Source organism: Aquarana catesbeiana, linkage group LG07 (genome assembly GCF_042186555.1).
Source record: "Aquarana catesbeiana isolate 2022-GZ linkage group LG07, ASM4218655v1, whole genome shotgun sequence".
In the NCBI taxonomy this organism is placed as follows: domain Eukaryota; kingdom Metazoa; phylum Chordata; class Amphibia; order Anura; family Ranidae; genus Aquarana; species Aquarana catesbeiana.
Genome location: NC_133330.1, coordinates 201,732,960 through 201,757,635, shown reverse-complemented (window position 1 = coordinate 201,757,635; position 24,676 = coordinate 201,732,960). Strand labels below are relative to the sequence as shown.

The 24,676-nt window shown below is 39.4% G+C and overlaps 1 protein-coding gene across 9 annotated transcripts in view; it reads left to right on the top strand.

Annotated features, from left to right (window-relative positions):
- The window catches only part of NTNG1 (netrin G1), a 527,102-nt gene that overhangs the window by 445,584 nt on the left and 56,842 nt on the right, over nucleotides 1-24,676 (top strand). For 5 of the 9 annotated variants that reach the window (XM_073592992.1, XM_073592993.1, XM_073592995.1 and 2 more), the window contains one exon: nucleotides 15,796-15,963. The exons of the other annotated variants lie outside the window; for them this stretch is intronic. In XM_073592992.1, coding sequence (XP_073449093.1) covers nucleotides 15,796-15,963 — 168 coding nt within the window. The remainder of the gene's footprint in view (nucleotides 1-15,795; nucleotides 15,964-24,676) is intronic. 9 annotated transcript variants of the gene reach the window in all.

Below are 24,676 nucleotides of genomic sequence, written 5' to 3'. Positions count from 1 at the left end.
GTTTTTACAGATATCAAAATCATTTAATACATTACATATCCTTTTTTTTCAATCAAGACACTTTGGGGTTGATTTACTAAAGGCAAATAGTTGCTAGAGCTTAGTAAATGAGGTAAACCTTCACTTTGCAAAAAATACCCAATCACGTGCAAGGACATTTAAATAAAATGCATTTTTGCTTGCACATGATTGGATGATGGAAGTTAGCAGAACTTCTGCTCATTTACTAAGCTCCTGAGCAACTGCACTTGCAGAGTGCAACTGCATTTTGCAAATTGCACAGTCTATTTGCCTTTAGTAAATCCACACCACTGTTCACATTCAAACTACTGGAAGGAACATATCAGTTGTTGAAACCTCCACAAATACTTGAACCTTGCTCTGTCTTTTACCACAAGGCCTTGTAATCCTGTGCTTGTTATACGTAGGGAAAACTTTGGCACTCTGTTTTGTGAACTACAATCCTTTTGATACCAGAGATCCGGCATCAGTGTTCTCACACATGATGGCTGCATTCTAAATACACAACTATTGACAAATTGCTTGCTGATCTTTATGGAACAAAAAACACCTGCATTATAACTTAGTAAACTGGAACTCTTAAGTGTCTTGTGCTCATACTCAAGCTATTACTTTGCCTCTGAAACTGTTGGGCCAATTTTTTAAAATGTACTGTGCTTACTAGGTGAGCCCCTGTATAGCAGCTGTTGAAAGACTTTTGAATTATACAAATGCATATGCATTCCCTCCCTGGAACTTCTTTGCAGTTACATGCACACCACGATGCTTCAGGAATTCTGAACTAGGTGCTGGAATGTACTGTACTCCAGCTCCGGCTACCACTTTACATGGGGAGAAATAGGCAAAGCTTAGTCTCTGAAGCTTCAGTAAAACCTATAATAAGCATAGACTGCAGGTATAATTAAATCTAATAATTTCAAATAACTACATACAGTTCCAAATTATTAGTTAACCTCCCTTTAGTCACAAATATAGTTAAAGAGTAACTCATCTGTTGCTGTGAAGAAAAAAATGTTTGATTTACCAGGGTGATTACATACTGATTCTGAATAGGAGTGACTTGTTTATTATAATCAGCTGGTGTAGTTTCTGTGCTCTAAAGATGAGAGCAGTAGTGTCTGCATTAATTTAGAAGTATTTAGCCCACGGGGAGTATTTCACCAAAACGTACATTTCTGACAGTTGTCCTATGAGCTGGTATATATTTATATGTACAACTTATATTTCTATTACAGGGGGTGCCTAAAATTTGAATTGTATCTTAGTGCCGACTTCTGAGAAAATCAGCAAGCCAATCACACTAGCAAGAAATGGCATTTCTGGGTGTGTTCTGTACACCACTTGTCTCTAAGTTGCCATATTACATTTAAAGTGATTGTAAGGGTAATTTTTTTTTTTTTAAATAACAAACATATCATACTTACCTCCACTGTGCAGCTCCTTTTGCACAGAGTGGCCCCAATCCTCGACTTCTGGGGTCCCTCGGCGGCTCTCGCGGCTCCTCCCCACATCAGATAACCCCCTGGGAGAAGTGCTCTCCCGGGGGATTACCTTGCGGGCACGCACCCGAATCCAGTATTCGGCGTCCATAGAGGCCGCATGCAGGACTCGGCCCTGCCCCCGGCGCCCGCGTCATTGGATTTGATTGACAGCAGTGGGAGCCAATGGCTGCAACAGCTGGGAGCCCATGGAGAGAAAGACAGTGCGTCCCCACCGACTGAATTAAGGGGTTTAGGTAAGTAAAACAGGGGAGCTAGGGGGCTGGTGACTGCCATGTGTTTTTTCACCCTCAAGCATAGGACGCACCTTTACAACCCCTTTAATTTTACAGAAAATTACCCAACTGCAGATTGAAAAGAAAAGGTCATTTTTAATAACATTAAATCACAACAATACTTGTGTAGCAATTGTATATGCTATTTTATTATCTTTTATTTGCAATTTTTTTTACATAAAAGTGTAGTTACCCTTTAAAGGGAATGTATAGTCATTTCATTGGGGTTTTTTTTATATATACATTTAGTTAAATAAATATAGATAAAAGAAAAATGCATTTTTTTTTCAAAATCTTTTCTTTATGTGTATGTGTAATGATATGTTTGCTTATTACATATACAGGCACTGCTTTCTGCTTTGTAATGCTGTACAATAGCAATGCTTTACTGCTCTTCTCAATGAAAGTTAATGATTTGGGGGAGACACTGAAAAAAATGCACTATGCAGTTGTTATAATATCTACGCAATCATCAAAGCAGTAAAGTAGAGAAATTATAGTAGTTAATCTAGCTAGCCTCTGGTGACTAATTTACAAATAACTGCATGTACTACAATTACAAAATATGGGAGATTTTTTTTTTCAATTGCTTTAGGGTAAAAAGTGCAATAGTAATATTTTGCTAGATAAAATGCACAGTATCTTCACTTTAAGCAGTATACAAATCCTTTAAGAAGGAAGCTGGGAGAGGTAGTGGACAATATGCTTTTATATACAACAATTAGGGTATAATTGTCTTTTAAAAGTATTACTATTTTTCCTGTGTGCTTTCATTGACCTTTGGAGTGCAATGTTTTAAACAAAAGGTTCTGGAAAATTTAGATGTCTCAGGCTCCACAGCCTTTCAACATCTAAAAATTGATCAAACTTTTCTGATTAACCATGTGGGAATAGACAGGGGTATTGGGCACATGTGTGTTGTACGCTTATTACTGTTAGCCTACAGCTACAGTAAATTGTACAGGTACATTTATAGTGAACACTTATCTTCTTACTTTAGAGCAGTGGTCCCTAAACTGTGGCTGGAGGCCCAGATGCAGCCCCTTTGCATGAATTTAACTGACCAAGCAGGGGCACTGTTACCTCCACTGATACCAATGAGGAGGCAATATTGTTCCCACCAATGTCACCAATGGAACTTAATTCCTTCCACTGACTCCAACAATAGGACAATATTCCTCCCACTGGTACCATCAATGAAGCCCTATTTCTCCCACTGATACCCAAGGATGGCAGCACTATTCTTCCCACTGATATTAACAATGGGACACTATTCCTCCCACTGACACCAGTGATAGGGCTCTGTTATTTTCACTGATATCAACAATGAGGCACTATTCCTCTCACTGAAACTAATGAGGGGTGCTAATGCTCCCACTAATACAAACAATGGGGCACTATTCTTCTCACTGACTCACATCAATGATGGGGCACAATTCCTCCCCCCTGCACCAACGATAAGACACTATTTCTCCCACTGACACCAGTGACAGAGCATTATTCCTCCCACTGATACTAATGAGGCGTGCTATTCCTCCCACCAATACAAACAATGGGGTGCTATTCTTCTTACTGACACCAACGATGGGGTACTATTCCTCTCCCTTGGACCAACAATGAAGCACTATATCTTCCACTGACACCAACAATGGGGCACTATTCCTCCTACTGATACCAACAATGGAGCACTATATCTTCCACTGACACCAACAATGGGGCACTATTATGCCCACTAACAATGATGGGGCAATATTCTTGTTCCAATAACCACAGATGCTGTTATTTTTTACTTTCAGTTTTGACTATCCCTCAGTTATTTCCTTACTCCCACTGACCTAGCCCAGGGCATTTTTACTCCCACTGGCCACATTTCAGTCTCCATAAGGTCGGAGGTATAATGTTTGGGAACCCCTGCTTAAGAATATAGAGGTGCTCAGGGGTGCTGTGTCTACTAGACAGGGAAGAACAGGGACACCAAAGATATCAAATCCAAATGGATTGATTGACCATTACCTGCAAAAGGATAAACAAAGGTTTTTGGTTTTAACCTATAGAGATAATGATAATTGCCCAGTGTTCCTGAAATCAATCTTAGTTTCTCTAGTCCACAAGTATTCACACATGCTTTTCATGTCAAATAATATCTTAAAAAGATCAACAGACATAAAAAGTATAATAATTAATACTAATGATAATAGTAATGATATTCACCGAGATGCATATATCCGTTGCATGCTTACTAAGATAGAGCTGATAAAATAATTTTCTGATTTTCTTCCTATACACTAATCCCTTTGAAGGACACAACCTTTGTAAAGTCTGAGATGTCTGACAATATAAACAAAATGGGTTGAACACTTATACAGTTGATAGTGTTTAATTTATTGATGTTAAATACAACATCAAGTACTTCACGCAAGGTATCTTGTGCTGCTTTGAGTTTTGTGGTTGAAAATGAACATCATCCTTTAGTAATAATTGGCTAGAAAGCCTTTGAAAATACACATTAGCCATTCTCCTCACCACTTTTAAAAATTGTTCAAAAGAGTTCAGTTTGCCTGTCTTCTAACCTTTGCAACATAAAAAAAAATCTTGTAACTAAGCTAAATTAAGTGGCAATTGCTGGATTTTACAATACTCCCCTTGGCAATTGAACCTTTAGAAAAATTCTATAGAGGCACTGTGTATGTCTAACAGAGTGTAATCCAAATCAATAAACTTAATTCTTGACATAACAAGACAGAAGTAATGACTGAGAGCTGGTAGGTTTGTAAATTTAGTTTTGCAATTAATTAGCGATTTGTTTTTGCTCTTAGGTAGATGTCTTGAGGTAAGCCGCACACTGACTGTACCAGAATGCAATATTAGATATTCTGTATATATTTAATGCTGGTGTTCATTCCCTTAATATACATTTTTGCCTTTGTTTTAGCAGTGTTAGACTTCATTATTTAATTTTTTTTCAATAGAATTTATTGTAAGAAGTAACAATACAAAGACATGGTAAAAGTGACAGGACAGTGCCACATGTCACCTGAATTGAACATTTTGAGTAAGTAGTGTTTACAATAGGGAGTGCATAAAAGTGTTTTTAGGGAGTACAGGGTATATTACACACAAAAAAAAGTAAAGGTATAGAAAGATTTGTTGTACCCTGATCTCTTATCACTGGGGGGTGGGGGTGCAAAGAACATGCAAAACATAAACTCACACTATACAGCACAAAGCATAATCAATTGAGAACTGGATGGAACCTCATTGCAGGAATACCAAACATTTGGGGGGGGGGGGGATGTACACCAGCTTCCTTTAGATAAGGCACCTGGACCTATAGTAGAATTTGAGAGCAATAAGTTGCTAGCACAATAGAAGAGCTGATTGATATGTTTATGTCCAGATCCCTGGAAAACTTATTGAGATAGGGAGGTTCTCAAGGGACTTCATTATTTTTAAAAAAGCACTACAAATATTCCAGTGCTGCACTGAAAAATACTATTAAAATTAAAGGAAGCTTTTTTCTTTATATTATCTAACAATATAAGTTCAGCTTTGATCCCACCTTCCCCCTTTCCCTTTCCAGTCTGGCTTCAATTCTGAATGTTGTCCTGAATGGTAAACAGATCAGGACAGATTGGGGTTGATTTACTAAAACTGGAGAATCCAAGTGCAGCTCTGCATAGAAATCAATCAGCTTCCGGGTTTTATTGCCAAAGTTTAACGAGTTCCCGCCTTTGTTATCCTGACTGAATGTCATATGACGTCCTGTCAGGGTGCGCTGATCGCGCAACCACTGGGCCATGCAGCGTCGAGCACCAGCAGTGTCCATGGTACGCGGCTGATGACCGATCAGGGCACCGTCTCCTTGCCAGTACCTTGTGACCGATGTGACCAATCTACAGTTGTACAGTTGTACACAATAGATGGCTTCCTTTCATGTCATCCTTTGTGTACAATTGTGTTGCTAACTGTGATTGGTCAATTTGATCACATGGTACAGACAGGGCCAATCACAGCCCGTATGTACCATGTGATTAGCTTTGACCAATCACAGGTAATTCCAACAAAAAAGATTGAATGATTCAGTTTCATTAGGATCCTATTCCAGTGTGGAAAGAAAAAAAGTCCCTGCACTTTTTTTATGCGAATCCAATATGAGTTCAGCCATACAACTGTATGGCTGAACTCACGTTGCACAGATATCGCATGTGATCGGCACAGCAGTCTGAGTGCGAATCACATGCGATGTCTGTGTTTGCAATAGTGTGAACCCAGGCTCAATGCTGACTTTCCCACAGAAGTCAGTAGAAGTCTCAATATTGGGCAGATACTAGCAATATACCAGCAATAGTTGTAGCACAAAAGTCAGCTATCACTGGTGGAGCAGTATATTATTCTCTAATAGTCTCTAAAATATAAATAATTTTTTAATTTTCAGAATAGTTTTTACTGCCTGTGTCCATATATGCAAGAAAAATGAATGGTATCAGAAAAAGAATACTGCATTGATAGGAACACAAAGATTGGCTGAATAGTGCTTACTCATAAAGTGTTGCTTTGTTTAGCCATTTTTTTATGTGTAGCATTTTCCAATTTGTGCCTCATCGGTGTTGAAACATCAGTGTTTCTTGGATATATCACACAGTAAATGTTGTTGATGATTCATGCATCACAGCTGCTACCCAATGTACTATACTGCTTACAGGAAGACTGATTCTGTTAGTGAACTTTTACTACTGGATGTGAATGAACGAAAATGGTCCACATTGTAAAGATAGCCAGCAACAAAGAGTCTTGTTTTTTTCTATTAGCTCGCCCTCCTCCCTCCCCCTTCCCTTACCTTATTGTGACAATTTTTAAAGACTGGGGCAAAGCAAATCTGATGAAAATTGGAATTACTGTTCATGTTAGCTATTTAGGATTTGTCTTTCATTACCTGTGAAAATCAAACAAGAACCCTTTCAGCTACTATGGCAACTGCTCTCCGTTTGCTTCACTTTTTTATGAATCAGCTGCATTGTGTTCTAATGCAACATAATACACAGCAGCATGTTCTGATGTTGTAACTTGCAATATTCCAAGGTTGTTTGCAAACATATGAATGCAACGTATGAATGACATATAGTTAAACCCAGTGTTTCATATAGCATTTAATGTATTTACTTTTCCGATTAGGCATGTGAGACTAGACAAAGATATTGGGCACATGGGTGTTGGATGCTAATTACACCTTGATAAGCAAATCATATACAGTGCCTTAAAAAAGTATTCATACCCCTTAACATTTTCCACATTTTGTCACGTTACAACCAAAAACATAAATATATTTTAGTGGAATTTCATGTGATAGACCAACGCAAAGTGGCACATAATTGTGAAGTGGAAGGAAAATGATACATGGCTTTCAAACTTTTTTACAAATAAATATTTCAAAAGTGTGGCATGCATTTGTATTCAGCCCCCTTTACTCTGATACTCCTAACTAAAATCTAGTGGAGCCAATTGCCTTCAGAAGTCACCTAATTAGTAAATAGAGTCCACCTGTGTGTAATTTAATCTCAGTATAAATACAGCTGTTCTGTGAAGCCCTCAGAGGTTTGTTAAAGAACCTTAGTGAACAAACAACATCATGAAGGCCAAGAAACACACCAGACAGGTCAGGGATAAAATTGTGGAGAAGTTTAAAGCAGGGTTAGGTTATAAAAAAAATCCCAAGATTTGAACATCTCACAGAGCACTGTTCAATCCATCATCCGAAAATGGAAAGAGCATGGTACAACTGCAAACCTGTCCACCTAAACTGACAGGCTGGGCAAGGAGAGCATTAATCAGAGAAGCAGCCAAGCGGCCCATGGTAACTCTGGAGGAGCTGCAGAGATCCACAGCTCAAGTGGGAGAATCTGTCCACAGGACAACTATTAGTCATGCACTCCACAAATCTGGCCTTTATGGAAGAGTGGCCAGAAGAAAGCCATTGATGAAAGAAAGCCATAAGAAGTCCAGTTTGCAGTTTGTGAGAATCCATGTGGGGGACACAGCAAACATGTGGAAGAAGGTGCTCTGGTCAGATGATACCAAAATTGAACTTCTTGGCCTAAAAGCAAACGCTACGTGTGGCAGAAAACTAACACTGTACATCACCCTGAACACACCATCCTCACCGTGAAACATGGTGGTGGCAGCATCATGTTGTGGGGATGCTTTACTTCAGCAGGGACAGGGAAGCTGGTCAGAGTTGATGGGAAGATGGATGGAGCCAAATACAGGGCAATCTTAGAAGAAAACCTGTTAGAGTCTGTTAAAAACTTGAGACTGGGGCGGAGGTTCACTTTCCAGCAGGACAAAGACTCTAAACATACAGCCAGAGCTACAATGGGATGGTTTAGATCAAAGCATATTCATATGTTAGAATGGCCCAGTCAAAGTCCAGACCTAAATCCAATTGAAAATATGTGGCAAAACTTGAAAATTGCTGTTCATAGATGTTCTCCATTCAATCTAACAGAGCTTGAGCTATTTTGCAAAGAAGAATGGGCAAAAATTTCATTCTCTAGATGTGCAAAGCTGGTAGAGACATACCCAAAAAGGACTTGCAGCTGTAATTGCAGCGAAAGGTGGTTCTACAAAGTATTGATTCAGGGGGGCTGAATACAAATGCATGTCACACACTTCAGATATTTATTTGTAAAACATTTTGAAAACCATTTATAATTTTCCTTCTACTTCACAATTATGTGCCTCTTTGTGTTGGTCTATCACATAAAATCCCAATAAAATAAATTTACGTTTCTTTTTCGTACATCACGGGGCACAAAGCCACAGTATTTACTGATGATTATATAGGCACCACCAGGTAATGGACGCTGGGACATCCTAGATAGGAAGTTTAGCCCCGTATATAACCCCCTCCCCTTACTGGTAGTACCTCAGTTTTTTCGCCAGTGTCTTAGGTGTTGGTCACGAGTAAAGATGTGCTGTGCTGAGCTCCGCTGGAATATTCCTTACTGGGGCAAGCCATGCAACCGGATCCATTCAAAGTGTCCTTTTAGGTCAGATTGAATGGTACACGGGCCTTGTGTCCGAAGAAACAAGGTTTTACCTGTAACGCTTCTCTTTTTAGAGAGCTAGACCCCGGGATCGAGTATTTGTTTTTTTCAGCCATATTCCTGGCAGGGTGCTTTACAGGCCCAGAGCTGTGGATCCCCCGATAAAAAGGGGGCCCCAGTCTGTGAGAGGTGAAGATTGGGTCTGTTACCACAGAACCCTGCAGCTGGATAAGGTAAAGGAGATTCCTAAGGATTTTTTCTTGTGGGTTTTCTCCTTTAAGTAAATGTATGCTATGCCCAAAGTCGCCACCGGGGGCTGTGAAGAGCACGTACCTTTCCATGCTTGTCAGTCTTGTCTCTATGTCACAAGCTGCGCACTTCTCCAAGCCCATACTCCAGGTAGAATGTGGGAAGGGGGGTTTTTACTTTTCAGGAATGTCCCCCCCACAGCTTCCTTTATGCTAGAAGCCATAGGGCAGTTGGCTGTATGCCACACCGCTTCCCACCTCCGCCGCCGCCATTACGGCGGCTCTCCATCCACATGCCCTCCTCTCTCCTCCGCTTCAGCCTCCCCTCCATGTGGGATCCGATCAGGATCGGAGCCCTCGGCTCGCGTGGGAAAAGCGGTCTTTTTTGAAAAAGACTAGGGGTGGTTGAAGGGGGGGGGTGGGGGGTTTATCGCGATGTCGGCATGGTTTAGCGCACACAATGTGGGCTATACAAAGCTATAAAGTTCACTCTTTTGCAGGTGCACACAGCTCAAGGTGGGACACAGAGCAGATGGATGGCATGTGAGTGTGGGTGACACAGGCATTCCCAGGCAACATTTACTTAGCATCAGACTGAACCTTGATAGCAGCGGCAGTTGCTGAATTATATTGCTCAACAGAGGGTGCATTTCTGGGAGTACCTCTGCATTTTGTGCTTGGCACTATGGAGAAAAAGGGAGGTACAAATACCCAGAGAAATAGGGGCTCAAAGGGATCTCCCTCAGGCTCTGAGACCCCCTTCCCTCTGCAGCACCATCTCCCCCTGAAGGACCTAGGGAGGCTGGTCAGAGTGAGCCGTCGGGGTCAGGGGCTGCAACTGCTTCTGGCATTTCAGCCCCTGTATATATTACTCAGGAGGTTTTTTCCTCAACCATAAGTGGATTAGCTGAAAGATTAATGGCCTTAATCGCATCTTCACAAAGTGGAAGAAAACGCATTAGGTCTCCGTCTACCACCCAGAACCCTCAAACAGAGGAACTCTGGGAAAGTTGAGACGAATCCCCCTCAGAGGACTAGGATGAGACTGATGACTCCTGTTCTGACGAATCAAGTGCGGAAGGACCCTCTTCAGCTTCACAGGATGAGAAATTGCTGGTGCAATCTCTTGCTGGAATGGTCCGCTCCACATTTAAGTTACCCGTAACTGAGTAAGTTGAAAAACCCACGTCTTGTTTGGGTTCACTGAAGCCTCCTCAAACTGCGCATGTCTTTCCTATTCATTTCTTGCTGGAAAAGCTTATTTATTCTGAGTGGGATCACCCAGATAAACATTTTTTCCCTCCTAAAAAGTTTTCAACACTTTAACCTATGGAGGAAAAATTCACAAAGATGTGGGGTATACTGGCAATTGACACCACTATATCCTCTGTGAATAAAAGTTTGACTTGTCCTGTTGACAAATGCTTAGGGATCCAAAAATTGGAATTCCTGTTAGAAAACATTTTTTCCTTGGCAGGTTCAGTAGCTCAACCTGCGGTGGCGGCAATTGGGGTATGTCAATCCTTGAGAGACCACTTGAAGCAGGTACTCAAGGTTTCCCCTGAACAGCAGGCCCAGGAGTTAGCCAACCTGCCAGCGGCTTTGTGTTTTGCAGTTGACACAATCAGAGATTCTATCCTTCAGACCTCTCGCCTTATGCTTGGGTTGGTGCATATGCGTAGAATCTTATGGTTGAAAAAGTGGTCAGCCAAAACGCCATGTAAAAAGCTCCTGGCTGGTTTTCCCTTCCGTGGTTTAAGGCTGTTTGGGGAGGATTTGGACAATTATATCCAAAAAATCTCAAGTGGGAAAAGTACCCTTTTGCCAGTTAAGAAAAGGAGTAAACATCCCTCATTTAAACTGGCTCTTTCTCCAGTGCCAGGGGCATCAGCCTCCAGGCAGTCGCGACGGCCTCCACCGTCAGGTTTAAGAGGTAAAACTCAGAGTCAACCCCAGGAACAAAAGAAGTCCTGGGGGAGGAAATCTACAAGACAGAACGCTAAAGCCTCTTTATGAAGGGGTGCCCCTGCTCGTTCGAGTGGGGGGAAGACTGCTACAGTTCTCAAGGGTCTGGCAGGAGGATTTTCAGGACAGATGGGTGGTCTCCACAATAACTTCAGGTTACAAACTAGAGTTCCAAGAATTCCTGTCTCCTCGTTTCCTCAGATCAAATGTTCCCAAAGACCCAGAGAAAACGAAGTCTCTCTTTCAAGCGTTGGAGTGACTCTTAGTCTGAACACATGGGGTGAGATAAATACCGGGACACTGCGCCGTGAGACCACGCCCTTTGATAAAGTCATGATGACGAAATGCATCAGAGCGTGACCTTACGGCAACAGGAAATCACGTCAAACGCTGCGCGTTCCAAGACCCAGGGAACCAAACCGGAAGGAGGAAGCGCTAGGAAGCGCTAGATGTTGTGATCAATACGATCCACACTGAAGTATACCCCGTCCTTTTAATCCCAGGGAAAGCAGACATTTTAAGCTTACTTTAGTAACCGACCTTGAGCTACATGACCACTGCGTTATCCATTATTGGATTTTATTCATTTGAGTTTGAGAATAAATTTTAAAATGGAATTAGACTATGTGGAGATGGTTTTAAAGCTTTCTTATGAAGATATCCAGAGTGAACAGACCACTGGATGTTGATTGAGGCCTGATAACCTTCGGGTTCCGATGAGTTTGAACCCCTTGCGGGTGTGTGGAGCACGAGGTGGAAAAGCGTTTAGTGCACGTTTTTGCTGTATACACCCTTTATGTCCATTAGAGACACCTGATCTATTCATATTTCATGTGCTCATTTTAAAACCTTTACGTACATAGTAGTGACTTTGTATTAGCCTGTCGGTTTTATTTCCGTTCACTGATGGGATTTAATTAGCTGGCACATTTAAACTAGCAGCAACACTGGACACTGATTGATTTATAATTATTATTATATATTATATATAATTTTCTATATTTTTTTCTTTTATTGATTTGATTTATTCCTTCAACATTGATTGGGGGCTTGAGTGATGTTATTTTGGTGTATCATTTAATGTTTTGAGGATTTATACATGTAATATAGGCACTGATATATTGCACATACAATAATTTTTTACTGTCTCATAATATTTTACTCTTTGGTATAACATAAGTGGTGTATTTAGGAATATAAGATGGGGCTAGCGCAGTCAACGCTTTTTGTTTTTTTTCATAATGCCACAGCAGTGGCTTATATCAATCACCAAGGGGGCACCAGGAGTCGTGAAGCCCAGGGAGAGGTAAACCAGATCCTAATCTGGGCAGAAAAGCATGTGCCATGCATATCGGCAATCTTCCCCATGGACCCTACCACCATGTCCAGACCTGTTATCGCAGGGACCAGTGTTCCATCCTACCTTACAAACGCTAAATTTAACGGTTTAGCTATTGAAACCCCCATTCTGAAGAGTCGTGGGCTTTCAGGCCCAGTAATTTCTACCTTGATTAATGCAAGGGAGCCAGCTTCCAGAGTCATTTATTGTAGAGTCTGGAAGGCATATGTCTCCTGGTGTGAATCCAGGGGTTGGCATTCCAGAAAGTATGTCATAGGGAGAATCCTTGCTTTTCTGCAAATGGGGTTAGAGATGAAGCTGGCCTTGGGTACCATCAAGGGCCAGGTCTCGGCCTTGTCGGTATTGTTTCAATGTCTGCTTGCTTCGCATTCTTTGGTCCGAAGCTTTATTCAGGGGGTAACGTGGCTTAATCCACCGGTTAGAACGCCCCTGAACCCCTGGGACTTGAATTTAGTTCTGTCGGCATTACAGGAACAGCCTTTTGAGCCAATACGACATATCCCTTGGTCCTTTTGACAAGGAAGCTAATTTTTCTGGTATCCATTTCTTCTGCAAGAAGGGTATCAGAATTGGTGGCTCTTTCTTGTAAAGAGCCATATTTAATCATGCACAAGGATAGAGTAGTATTGCGTCCTCATTCTAGCTTTCTACCGAAGGTGGTTTCAGGTTTTCATCTAAACCAGGATATTCTTCTCCTTCATTTTTTCCAGATCCCTGTTCTACGGAAGAAAAGTCACTACATTCTCTGGATGTAGTGAGAGCGGAAAACCTATTTGGAAGTGACTGCTCAGATTCACAAAACAGATGTTTTGTTTGTGTTGCCTGAAGGTCCTAAAAAAGGACAGGCAGCGTCAAAATCTACCATTGCTAAGTGGTTCAATCTTATGAATGATTGATCAAGCTTGATCAATCTAATTGTTCAAGCTTATGGTTTGAAGAGGAAAGTTCCACCTTTACAAATCAAAGCGCACTCCACAAGGGCTGTTAGTGCTTCATGGGCAGTGCATCACCAGACCTCCATGGCTCAAATCTGCAAGGCCGCAACTTGGTCTTCAGTCCATACATTCACCAGATTCTATCGGGTGGATGTGAGAAGACATGAGGATATTGTCTTTAGGCTCAGTGTGCTGCAGGCAGCGGTACAAGGTCCTCAGGTCTGATTACACCCTCCTTTTGTTGTGTCTCCCTCCCCTCAGATAGCATTGCTCTGGGACATCCCATCAGTAAATACTGTGGCTCTGTGTCCCATGATGTACTTTAAAGAAAATAGGATTTTTTTAACAGCTTACCTGTAAAATCCTTTTCATCGTGTACCTCACAGGACACAGAAGTCCCTCCCCTCTTCTAATACACATATATTGCTTTGCTACAAAACTGAGGTACTCCCAGTAAGGGGAGGGGTTATATAGGCTAAACTTCCTGTCTAGGGTGTGCCAGTGTCCATCACCTAGTGGTGCCTATATAACCATCAGTAAATACTGTGGCTCTGTGTCCTGTGATGTACTCCAAGAAAAGGATTTTACAGGTAAGCTGTTATAAAAATCCTATTTTTTGGTTGTAACATGACAACATGTTGAAAATTTCAAGGGGTATGAATACGTTTTCAAGGCACTGTAGCTATATTGTACAGAGACCACCAGGTATACAGTAAGTGATCACTTTGCCTATTTAGTTGAATACTGAATTATTCAACTTTAGGGTGCCAAGTCACAGGTACCATAACTATTAGGCAGAGAAGGACAAATAAGTTGTAAAAGTGAATTCAGTCAATATGAGGATGTCATTCATTTTAGTGTCACACAATAAAAGAAAAATTCTCTTTATAGTGTCCTAGCATGATGGGCCTTTGGATGCAATATCACTTTAATGTAATAATAACTTGTGCAAATGAGAAATTTGACAGCTGTGGGACTGCTCATTAGGCATTTTGGTTTAAAATTGTACAAAATACAGTTGAATTTCATTTTTAAATCCCATTACACATACACAGTCTACCCATCCAAAGGTTGTCAGTGAACATTGTTTAAGGAAAGGGGGTAGAGAAGAGGAACAGACAGAAGGGTCTTGTCTGCTGCTGATATTTGGGAGATAAAATAAAATGACTGCTGGATGCGAAAACATTTTATTTATTTCACAAACTCCTCCTAATTGTGCCTGCTGCTTTCACTTCATTGAATCCGTGTCTACCTTCTTTTTCATTTCTTTCATTATCCTCATCTGCTTTGCTGTGCAATTCATGTGACCTTATTTACAGCCTTTATTGGTCTGCAAACAGTGAATCATATGTACAATTGGCAAACACTTAATGCTTTCAGGCTTTCAGGTTCATGCCTTGTAAAAGGTTGATATTATTATTATTACTACCAACATTTTGCACATTTATTACCTGAAATAGGCATGAAGGAGAAGATATATTTTTATAATCACCACAATGTTTTTATTACAAAGAAAGATTAGTATAAATATAATATAATAACATTTTCCTTCTTGCAAATTATATTTAAAAACTAGAAATTTAAAACCATTTACCTACTTAGCTATAGCAAAATGTCATCGCTCATTTGTACATAACAATGCCAAGCCCTCAACTCTCCATTAAAGAGTTCAGTAGCTGTCATATTTTATTGGATGGTTCCATTACATTATCCAATAAAGATGATTGGTGTAGTGATAAGATCACATTTCTGTCATTACTGAGACTCATATATATAAAACTCAGGCAAAAGAAAAATTAAGCTTTTACCCATAATCACCAGACAGGCGTTAACATTTACTTTTTAACCTGATGTAAAGAAATGGCATTTTGAATAAATGACGTGCATAACATTTTGATCATTTTGATATGCTTGGGGTTTGGGGTTTATAAAATAACATGTTCTGGCATGGCTTGTGGTAGCAGGAACATAACACCCCATTTTTCTGCTTTTATTAACTGTAAAGTAATACTTTATATACTTTATAACCCAAATTAGGGGAAGAGAAAGAAAAAAGAATATGAATGTCTTACCAGCACTGAAAAACTAGTGCATAATGAATCTACAATTTACTGTGGATGTTTTCAGACCAGCTGTAAAATGCTATATACTTTATTTTATCATATTATGGTGACTGAGTAACCTGTCGAAGTTCTACTATTGCCAAGGGGCTGTTTTTGGAACACATATAGTACCACCCTTGGTGAATCCTAAGGCAACTCTGTTTGATTTCAGCATGGTGTTCAGTGTGAAAAGGCTTCAGTCATCATCATATTATTTTAATGATTGCCCTTAAAGTTTCAGTATCACAACATCATGCTGACATTTACCACCCTGTCCCCACACACAATCCTTACCAAGCATGCCTTCTCTCTTTCTCTCTTTCTCCCCTCACCTATTTCCTCACAAGATTGCTATTGCTACGGGCACTCCAACCGCTGCACTTACATCGAGGTTGTAAACACGGCGGTCTGCGTGGGCTGCAGACACAACACTCATGGCCAACAGTGTGAAAAGTGCAAGAAAGGCTTCCACAGAAATGGGTCTGCCAAACTGGATGATGTAAATGTATGCATAGGTCAGTTTCTTAATGTGGCTCACATGCCAGAAAAAATGTATGCATGGCGGGAATGGACATGTAGGGGTATGGGTGCCTACATAATATTGAATTCGCAATTACTACCATGCCTCTTACAATTTTGTGTGGATATAATCAGGATTTTTCTGTTCTAGTAAAATCATTAGTTAATAATGGATACCTAAACAATTACCAACAAAAATATATGTATTGTTGGACAAAACATATGTTTTGTCCAACAATACATATATTTTTGTTGGTAATTGTTTAGGTATCCATTATTAACTAATGATTTTACTAGAACAGAAAAATCCTGATTATATCCACACAAAATTGTAAGAGGCATGGTAGTATCTTTTATATGACAGTTTTTTTTTTCAATGGGTAAAGATGATTTTAAACTCAATACATTTGTACTTATTTATTAGAGCTGTGTAATGTTAAGGCTTTAAAAAATACACAAAGCTACCTTTACTAATCACTTGAGAACATATCCATCTATGGGTGCTGTGACATCATTATATAGATACTCTGAATTTATATACACACCTTGTATTTTAGTTATTGGCACTACATGTAAATCGTTTAACTTAACATGTGTTATGTGATTAATCATCACACATATGGAATTAAATTAAATCCAGTAGTATACTGACTCCTTAAAGTGTTACTAAACCCACAACAGTAAAATCAGTCTGTATATGCAGTAAAGCATGCTTGTTATACTCACTGTGGAACCTAAGGGGTTAATCCTCTGCATTGTGTAAAAAGGCTGTTTGATCCTGTCTTCTCTGATCCTCTCCTCCTTCCACTGACTCCTAATTATTTCCTGATAACACAGAGTCTATGGAGTCAGGCTGCACATGCTCAGTTTGGAGTGTATTGCTAGAGAGGTTTTTTTTTCCTTCGAAGGGTGCATGTGATCAGCACAAGGCCAATCAGCACTGTCCAGACAGAGGATCAGGGGTCTTGCAGTCTCATAGGTCAGTCAAAAAACTCCTCCTACAAGCTTTAACCAGTGCTTGGCTAAACACTGATAAAAGTCACAAGACTGTTCTAACTGTTGATGATAAAAGGGATTTAGCAGTTTGTATTTACTAAAATAATTGCATTTCCATGTTCTGTGTACTGTGGGAGACCAGATATTGTGAATGCAGGGTCCTGGGTTTTGTAACACTTTAAGGATTGATTTACTAAAGGCAAATAGACTTTGCAAGGTAGTTTTTCCCAGAGCTTCATGAATGTGGTGAAATTTCACTTTACAAAAAACATTTAATCATATGTAGGGGAAATAAAAAAAATAATCAGCATCTCTGCTTATTCATGATTAGATGACAGACATCAGTAGAGCTAAACCTCATTGACTAAGCTCTGGGGAAAATTCCCTTGCAAAGTGCAACTTCGCTTGTAAAGTGAACAGCCAATTTGCCTTTAGTAAATCAACCCCCCCATCTGTCAATGCACATAGATAATTAACATCAATGACTACAATATTTGTCCTGCTCAAATGGTTAAGCAAGTTTTGGTTCAAATGGTTAAGTTAACCTTTTCTTATAGATACCAGTGGCTACTACTTCCGTGTATGAGTTTTTCATTATAAACAGTTCACCAGTGATAATCTGAAGACCAAAAATCTTCACTAGAATGTCCACTCAGACTAAAGCAGGGTATACACACTTTGAGGTTGATTTACTAAAACCTGGTGCAGCTGTGCATGGTAGCCAATCAGCTTGTTCAATTAAGCTTCGACAAGAAAAACCTGGAAGCTTATTCGTTTTTTATGCAGAGCTGCTCCAGATTTTGCACTCTCCAGTTTTAATAAATAAGCCTCATAGTTTTTCTTCATTCAACTAGCAGGTTGACCAAAAAAAATAAACTGACAGATCCATGCATCAACACAATGATGTGTGATGTAGTGATCTCTGCCACTGAGCAATTGTATTCTGACAGGGGGGGCTACTCCCGCTAGAATATACAAATCAGCGCTTGCAGCCAATGGCTGCAAGTGCTGATTGAATGCTGGTTTTTCAGCATGACCGTTCAACAAAAGCTGGAAATTAGACCACTTTCTGTTGAACAGAGAAAAGTACACACATACTGAAAGTTGAACGGTTCCGGTTAAACCAGATGACTTTCGGTACTTGTGCACTGGGCCTAAGTTATTCCCCCTCTGGGTGCTGATTTTGTTTCCTTCATAGTGTAGAGTTTGTGAATCCAGGCTTTCAGTGAAAGCTTGCATATTAACCACTAAGCCACCGCCCACCGTCATATGACGGCGGGACGAGGCTTCTCTTATTCTGGGCGGACGTCATATAACGTGATCGCCCTCCTGAGCCACTAGGGGGCGCGCGCACGCTGCCGGCGGAGCGCGCGCGTGCCCGCTGCATCGCTCGGGACCCGTTGCGCGTGCCCGGCGGCCGCGATGTCCGCCGGGCACCCGCGATTGCCGGGTAACAGAGCAGGACCGTGGATCTGTGCATGTAAACACAGATCCACGTCCTGTCAGAGAGGAGAGGAGACCGATGGCGTGTCCCTTGTACATAGGGACACCGATCGGTCACCTCCCCCAGTCAGTCTCCTCCCCCCACAGTTAGAATCACCTCCCTAGGTCATACATTAACCCCTCGATCGCCCCCTAGTGGTTAACCCCTTCCCTGCCAGTCACATTTACACAGTAATCAATGCAATTTTATAGCATGGATCGCTGTATAAATGTGAATGGTCCCAAAAATGTGTCAAAAGTGTCCGATATGTCCGCCGCAATATCGCAGTCACAATAAAAATCACAGATCGCCACCATTACTAGTAAAAAATAAATAAATAAATAAAAATGCTATAAATCTATCCCCTTAACTTTTGCGCAAACCAATCAATATACACTTATCGCGATTTTTTTTTTACCAAAAATATGTAGAAGAATACGTATCGGCCTAAACTGAGGAAAAAATTTGTTAAAAAAAAAAAATGGATATTTATTATAGCAAAAAGTAAAAAATATTGTGTTTTTTCAAAATTGTCCCTCTTCTTTTGTTTATAGCGCAATAAAGAAAAACCGCAGAGGTGATCAAATACCACCAAAACAAAGCTCTATTTGTGGGGAAAAAAATGATAAAAATTTCATTAAGGTGCAGTGTAGCATGACTGCGCAATTGTCATTCAAAATGCGACAGCGCTGAAAACTGAAAAATGGCTTGGGCAGGAAGGGGGTGAAAGTGCCCTGTATTGAGGTGGTTAAACACACCTCAGCCCTTCCTGTGACAGTTATGTGCCACTGCTCTCTTCAGAGTGGTAGACATAGGTCAGTGATGAAAGCAGTCATGAGCAATATACGTGTGAGCTTAGAAACTGACTTTTGATAAAAAGTCAAACTTTGCATATTATTAACTGCACTGTTTAGCCTGCACAGTTTAAGAAATTAAGGAGTGTGTTGTTGCTGATGGAGTTGATAATGATGTGCGCTTGATTACATATTTTGGCAATGGCAATGAAAATGTCCAGTGTCTGGATCGTTTAGATTTGTCAATAAATATCTGGCAAAATCTACTAGACGCCTAGTCAGCAGACGCTCAAGAGAAGTTTCAAAATCTACTATTGTTAGTTACATTTACCTTACTCTGTAAAATCACATGGAAGACACAAACAACGAATAGAGACTGCTGGGAAGGTAAGCTGTAATAATAATAAAGTTCAAGTGCAAAATATGTGTTACATTAAGAAGTTAGCCCAATAGTAATATTATTACTGATGATGAATGCTCAGGTGGATCTGTTGGGCAGTACCATTTGTACAATTTTGGTTCTACAGTATATGCATATTAGTGCGTATGTAGGATTAGTGAAACCACGGCTTAAAGAATTCTGAAACAGAACGGAATATGTTATTTTCACTAGCTCATTTGTTTTTGTGTAAGGATAAGGACATTTTTATTGTCATTACAAAAATATACGGATGTTAACATAAATATAAATACAAAAAATATTGCTACTTGTTACTCTGAGGAGATACGGAGAGCTTTCAAATTATAAGGTCAATCTTAGTAAGTCAGAAGTTCTAAATATTAACATCGATAGACAAGAAGTAAATAAACTTAAGGAAATATTCCATTTTCAGTGGAGCAAAAAAATCAGTTATTTGGGAATTACATTAGCAAATTCTTTAAGGAAAATTTATCTCTTAAACTATATCCCACTCCTCAACGAGATTAAGCAGGAAACTAAAAAAAGTATGCATCTTCCGATCTCTTGGATCGGACGAATAAACACTGTTAAAATGACCTTGGCTCCGAAGATCCTGTACAAAATGCAGTTACTCCCAATCCCACTAGCGCAGACCTATTTCAGGGTATTGAATAATATTATTACCAGATTTATATGGAAAAACAAGAAGCCACGGATCGCTTATAAGGTCCTGAGTAGGGATAAAGCACAGGGTGGTCTGGCACTTCCAGACTTTAAAAAATATCACAGAGCGATAGTATTATCACGGATGATAGATTGGAGAAAGGAAATGATAGATAAAAGATGGGTAAACTTAGAAAAAGATATGAGTAACGCAAAATTAAACCAATTAATATGGAATCCTCCACACTTTAGGAAGTTAGGCCCTAATGCACACACTATAACACGTTACACTTTTAAGATATGGGACCAGCTACACAAACAAAATGTATGGGAGTTTAATTCACCATTTATTTATTTAAAAGACGAGTTTTTTCGGCCAGGGATGAGGGAAGTGGGAGGGAATTGGATAAAAAATAATGATACACAATCGATAGATATCATGAAAAATGGTAAAATTGTCACTTTTCAGGAGTTAGCCCTGCTCAAGGACCTAATGAAAATTGACACGTGGCGATATAACCAGCTTGTGCACTTTATTAAAAGTCTCCCTGGTCCTATCAGAGATAAGAAGAATTTTAGGCCTTTGGAGAAATTGTTTCTGAGGGATAGAGTAATAAGGAAAACAACAGAATTGTCCAAAATACTGAGGGATGAGGGAGAGGCAGCGAAACCGTTATATTTCAATAAATGGGAATCCAAATTGGGCCCTGCTTCTAGCGGAGTGACATGGGAGGCCATTCTTAACGCAGTACATAAATCAGCAGTGGATATGAGAACGATAGAATCAAATTATAAATGTCTATCCAGATGGTACATGACACCAGATAAAATAAATAAACTACAACCGGAAACATCCAGAAACTGTTGGAGGGGGTGCTCTGATAGAGGAACGATGGCCCACCTCTGGTGGGAATGCCCAATTATTAAAAAATTCTGGCAGGATGTGCTAAAGATCATAGAGGAGATAACGGGTAATGTGATTAGGGAGGACCCTTGGGTGTGTATGTTCCACGGGACAGAAGGCCACACTAGAAAGTACAATCTATCTCTAACACCGGTACTACTAAACTCGGCAAAAAGTTTAATTCCAAAAAAATGGCAAGAGGCTGAGGGCCCAAACATTCGTGATTGGTTAATAAGGGTTAATGAAACCTATATCTTAGAGGCGGTTGAGGTTGAAGATATTGGGCCAGAGGTAAAAGCAGACTTGGATAGAGATAAGTGGGCGAAGTGGATACTCTTTAAAAAAACAGGGAGATTTGCAGAGCTGTTCTTGTAATGAACATATGTTCTCATCGGAAACATCACTGCAGGATGGGGGTTGAGATGGGATTCTAAATAGCATACTATGGGTTAGTTTCAGTTGAGTGTTTTGCATCTTTGTAAAGAATAAACAAAGAATTTTAAAATAGTAAAATTTAATAAAAGTAAAGGCCATGCTACTATGATGTGACAAAAATGAGATGGGATAAAAATGAGCTATAAATGGTGATTTAAACCTCTCAATGATTTCGCTGAAGTAGCAAAAAAAAAAAAAAAAAAAAAAAAAAATATTGCTATTATTAATAATCATAAAGTGCAGCATTATCAATCTAAAATTGCAGCAAAGCCCAAAAAAAAATTCAGGGTGATGCAGAATTTATCAATCTTACAGCATCAGGAAAAAAAGCTGTTCCCCAGCCTGGTGGTTCTAGCTTTGATGCCATGTAACCTTCAGAATAAAGGAAGGGGGGGCTGGGCAAACAGTCCATAAGCAGGATAGGGGGAACAATATATATATATACATAAGATAGATAGATAGATAGATAGATAGATAGATAGATAGATAGATAGATAGATAGATAGATAGATAGATAGATAGATAGATAGATAGATAGATAGATTCTCTTCTGGGAAGGATACAATTTCTTCTTTTTATTATTTTTTTTTTTGTTTTTGTTTTACAGAACACATTTTGTTCTTCTTGAAATTAGACATTTCTCCTGGGGTTCTCACCTCCACCAAAAATGACAGACATTTTACCATTACTAATATCTCTCTATAGACTCAATTAATGCTTCTCATTTTAATGATTATTACCAGACTGCCCACCTATGCTATAGCCTGACTCAAATACAAGAGCATCTGTCCAATCAGACAAAAAAGCGAGAGTGAGAGGAAGATGAATATAAACCTTTATCACACCTCTGAGAAAAGCAAAGGCGCTGGGAATGGGGCGAGACTCTTCATCTTAATTAAAATGAACAGCTTTGGCTGTTAGAGGAAAAATAGGCCCCTGAATTTCCATGGGCTAGAAATAAAGCATAAATAGCACACGTGTAATTATTTTTGATTATTTATGGGAAAGATGTGAGTCAACATTGTATTTACTTTCCTATTTATGTCTAGGGAGAATAACAGATAGATGAGTAGATATGATATAGACATACACATTACAGCTAATTAAAATGCTGAAAAAAAAAGACCACAAAAACCATAGTCTGAGGGAAGACATGTCTCAAACATTGCACAGCAACCAATCAGATACAGCTCTACACTGTTAAACTGCAATAGGAAAATAAAGATTTGAATATGACTGGTTGCTGTGAGCTTTCAGAGACTGTTTCAGATCAGATTACATAAACCAAGCCTACTATCATGTCATTCAGTTAATATCTATGTATATGATTTTTGGTCTGATACAGGTTGCCACATGCAGGGCATAAAAACATACTTTATTGATTAAGCTGAGCCAAGGGTGCATGACAGTCTTTGTTATCATAGCCATGAATGATGCTTTGGTCACCCATTATGCAACAATACAAAACAGATCATCAACCTTCATTATATGCAGAAAATTAGGATGCATCTGTTATAACATGCTATATATTCATGTGTATTGGTCCTTAGGGAAATGATATTGCACAAAGTTTAGTAGCCAAGCATATTTTTGTATACTGCATTCGAATCAGTGAAAGATCCTGGTTGTCAAGAGTTATAACATTACAAAGTACCTTAACTCTCAACTTTATAATAAATTGAACACCTAAAAACAGAAAGGAAAAAAAGACATGTGTGTTGCTCATACCAACCTATCCACCATGTGTACCCCGTGCAACATTGTTTCTTTTCCTTCCTATAATTTTTAGAAAATAGCCCAAGAATATGACATAGACTTAAAAGCTTAAAGATACAATTATCTGTTTAACAAATAATGGGTGCTTTTATTAGGCATACAAAAAAAATCACAGTGTTTCCATTTTTATTTATTTGAAAAGCAAAATAGTGCACATGAGTGGAAAAAGATAATTGATATTTCTTTGAATGTAGCTCTTAAACAAAATCTCTGAAAATGCTTGATTTTTTTCACAATTGTTCACATTAGAAATTACTGTATATTTATGCTATGTGATTGTGACTATGTCATGGCTTTAACTATTTCTATTATTATTATCATTATTATTATTAATATTATATATGGTATCAGTAATAGTATTATAATCCCTTGTTCCTAAATTAAATCTATTCCTGTTGCTTTACAATAATTCACACTATTTACAACTTCTACCTTTCCAATTAGCCACTCATGGTACCTTTATCGTTCAGTTAATTTCAATGCTTTCCTAGTTAACGTATCGCATTTTTAATAATTTCCTAAGCATCCCATGACATACATATGTAGACCCTCTCATGTTCATCCTTTCAGCATCTCATTACTTTAATCTCTAACTTCTAAGATTTACAGGGGTTCTGAAACTGACTGACTCTGACCAGATGATGCAATTAGTAGAATTCTGTAGACCATAATAGTTACATAATTAGCCAGGTTTAAAAAAGACACTTGTCCAGGGTGTTCAACCAATAGACAAATAAATCAATTCAAAATCTGCACCCACAGATCACTAATTACACAATTGATCCAGAGGAGGCAAAAAATATGTATATAAAGAATGGTCCAATTTAAAAAAAATCCTTCCTGATCCATTAAGACCCTGAAGCCCAGCCTTCAGCCCAAGGGCCACATGTGACCCTTTAGTGTTTGCAGTTTGTCCATTGAACCCTAGTAGTTAGTAGAGGGAGTGCTGATTTGTAAAGGAGTTGTAATATTAGTGATCTTAAGTTTCATGCAACGTGTCCATAGTCTCTGACCATCTCCTACAGCATTCCTCTAATCTCCAAACACTTCTGTAGCACAGTCTCAGATGAATTCCTCTATTACATCTTCAGTTTATGAGGTACTCCTGTAACAGTACATATAATGAGACTTATGTGTGGCCCAAAGGTGGTATCAAGGGCTGCGTCTGTGTACCCCTGTACCTTGTACATTGACTACAAGTGCACTCAGCCAATCAAATTTCCCCTGGATTACCAACATGAAAAATGTTGCACTGTTA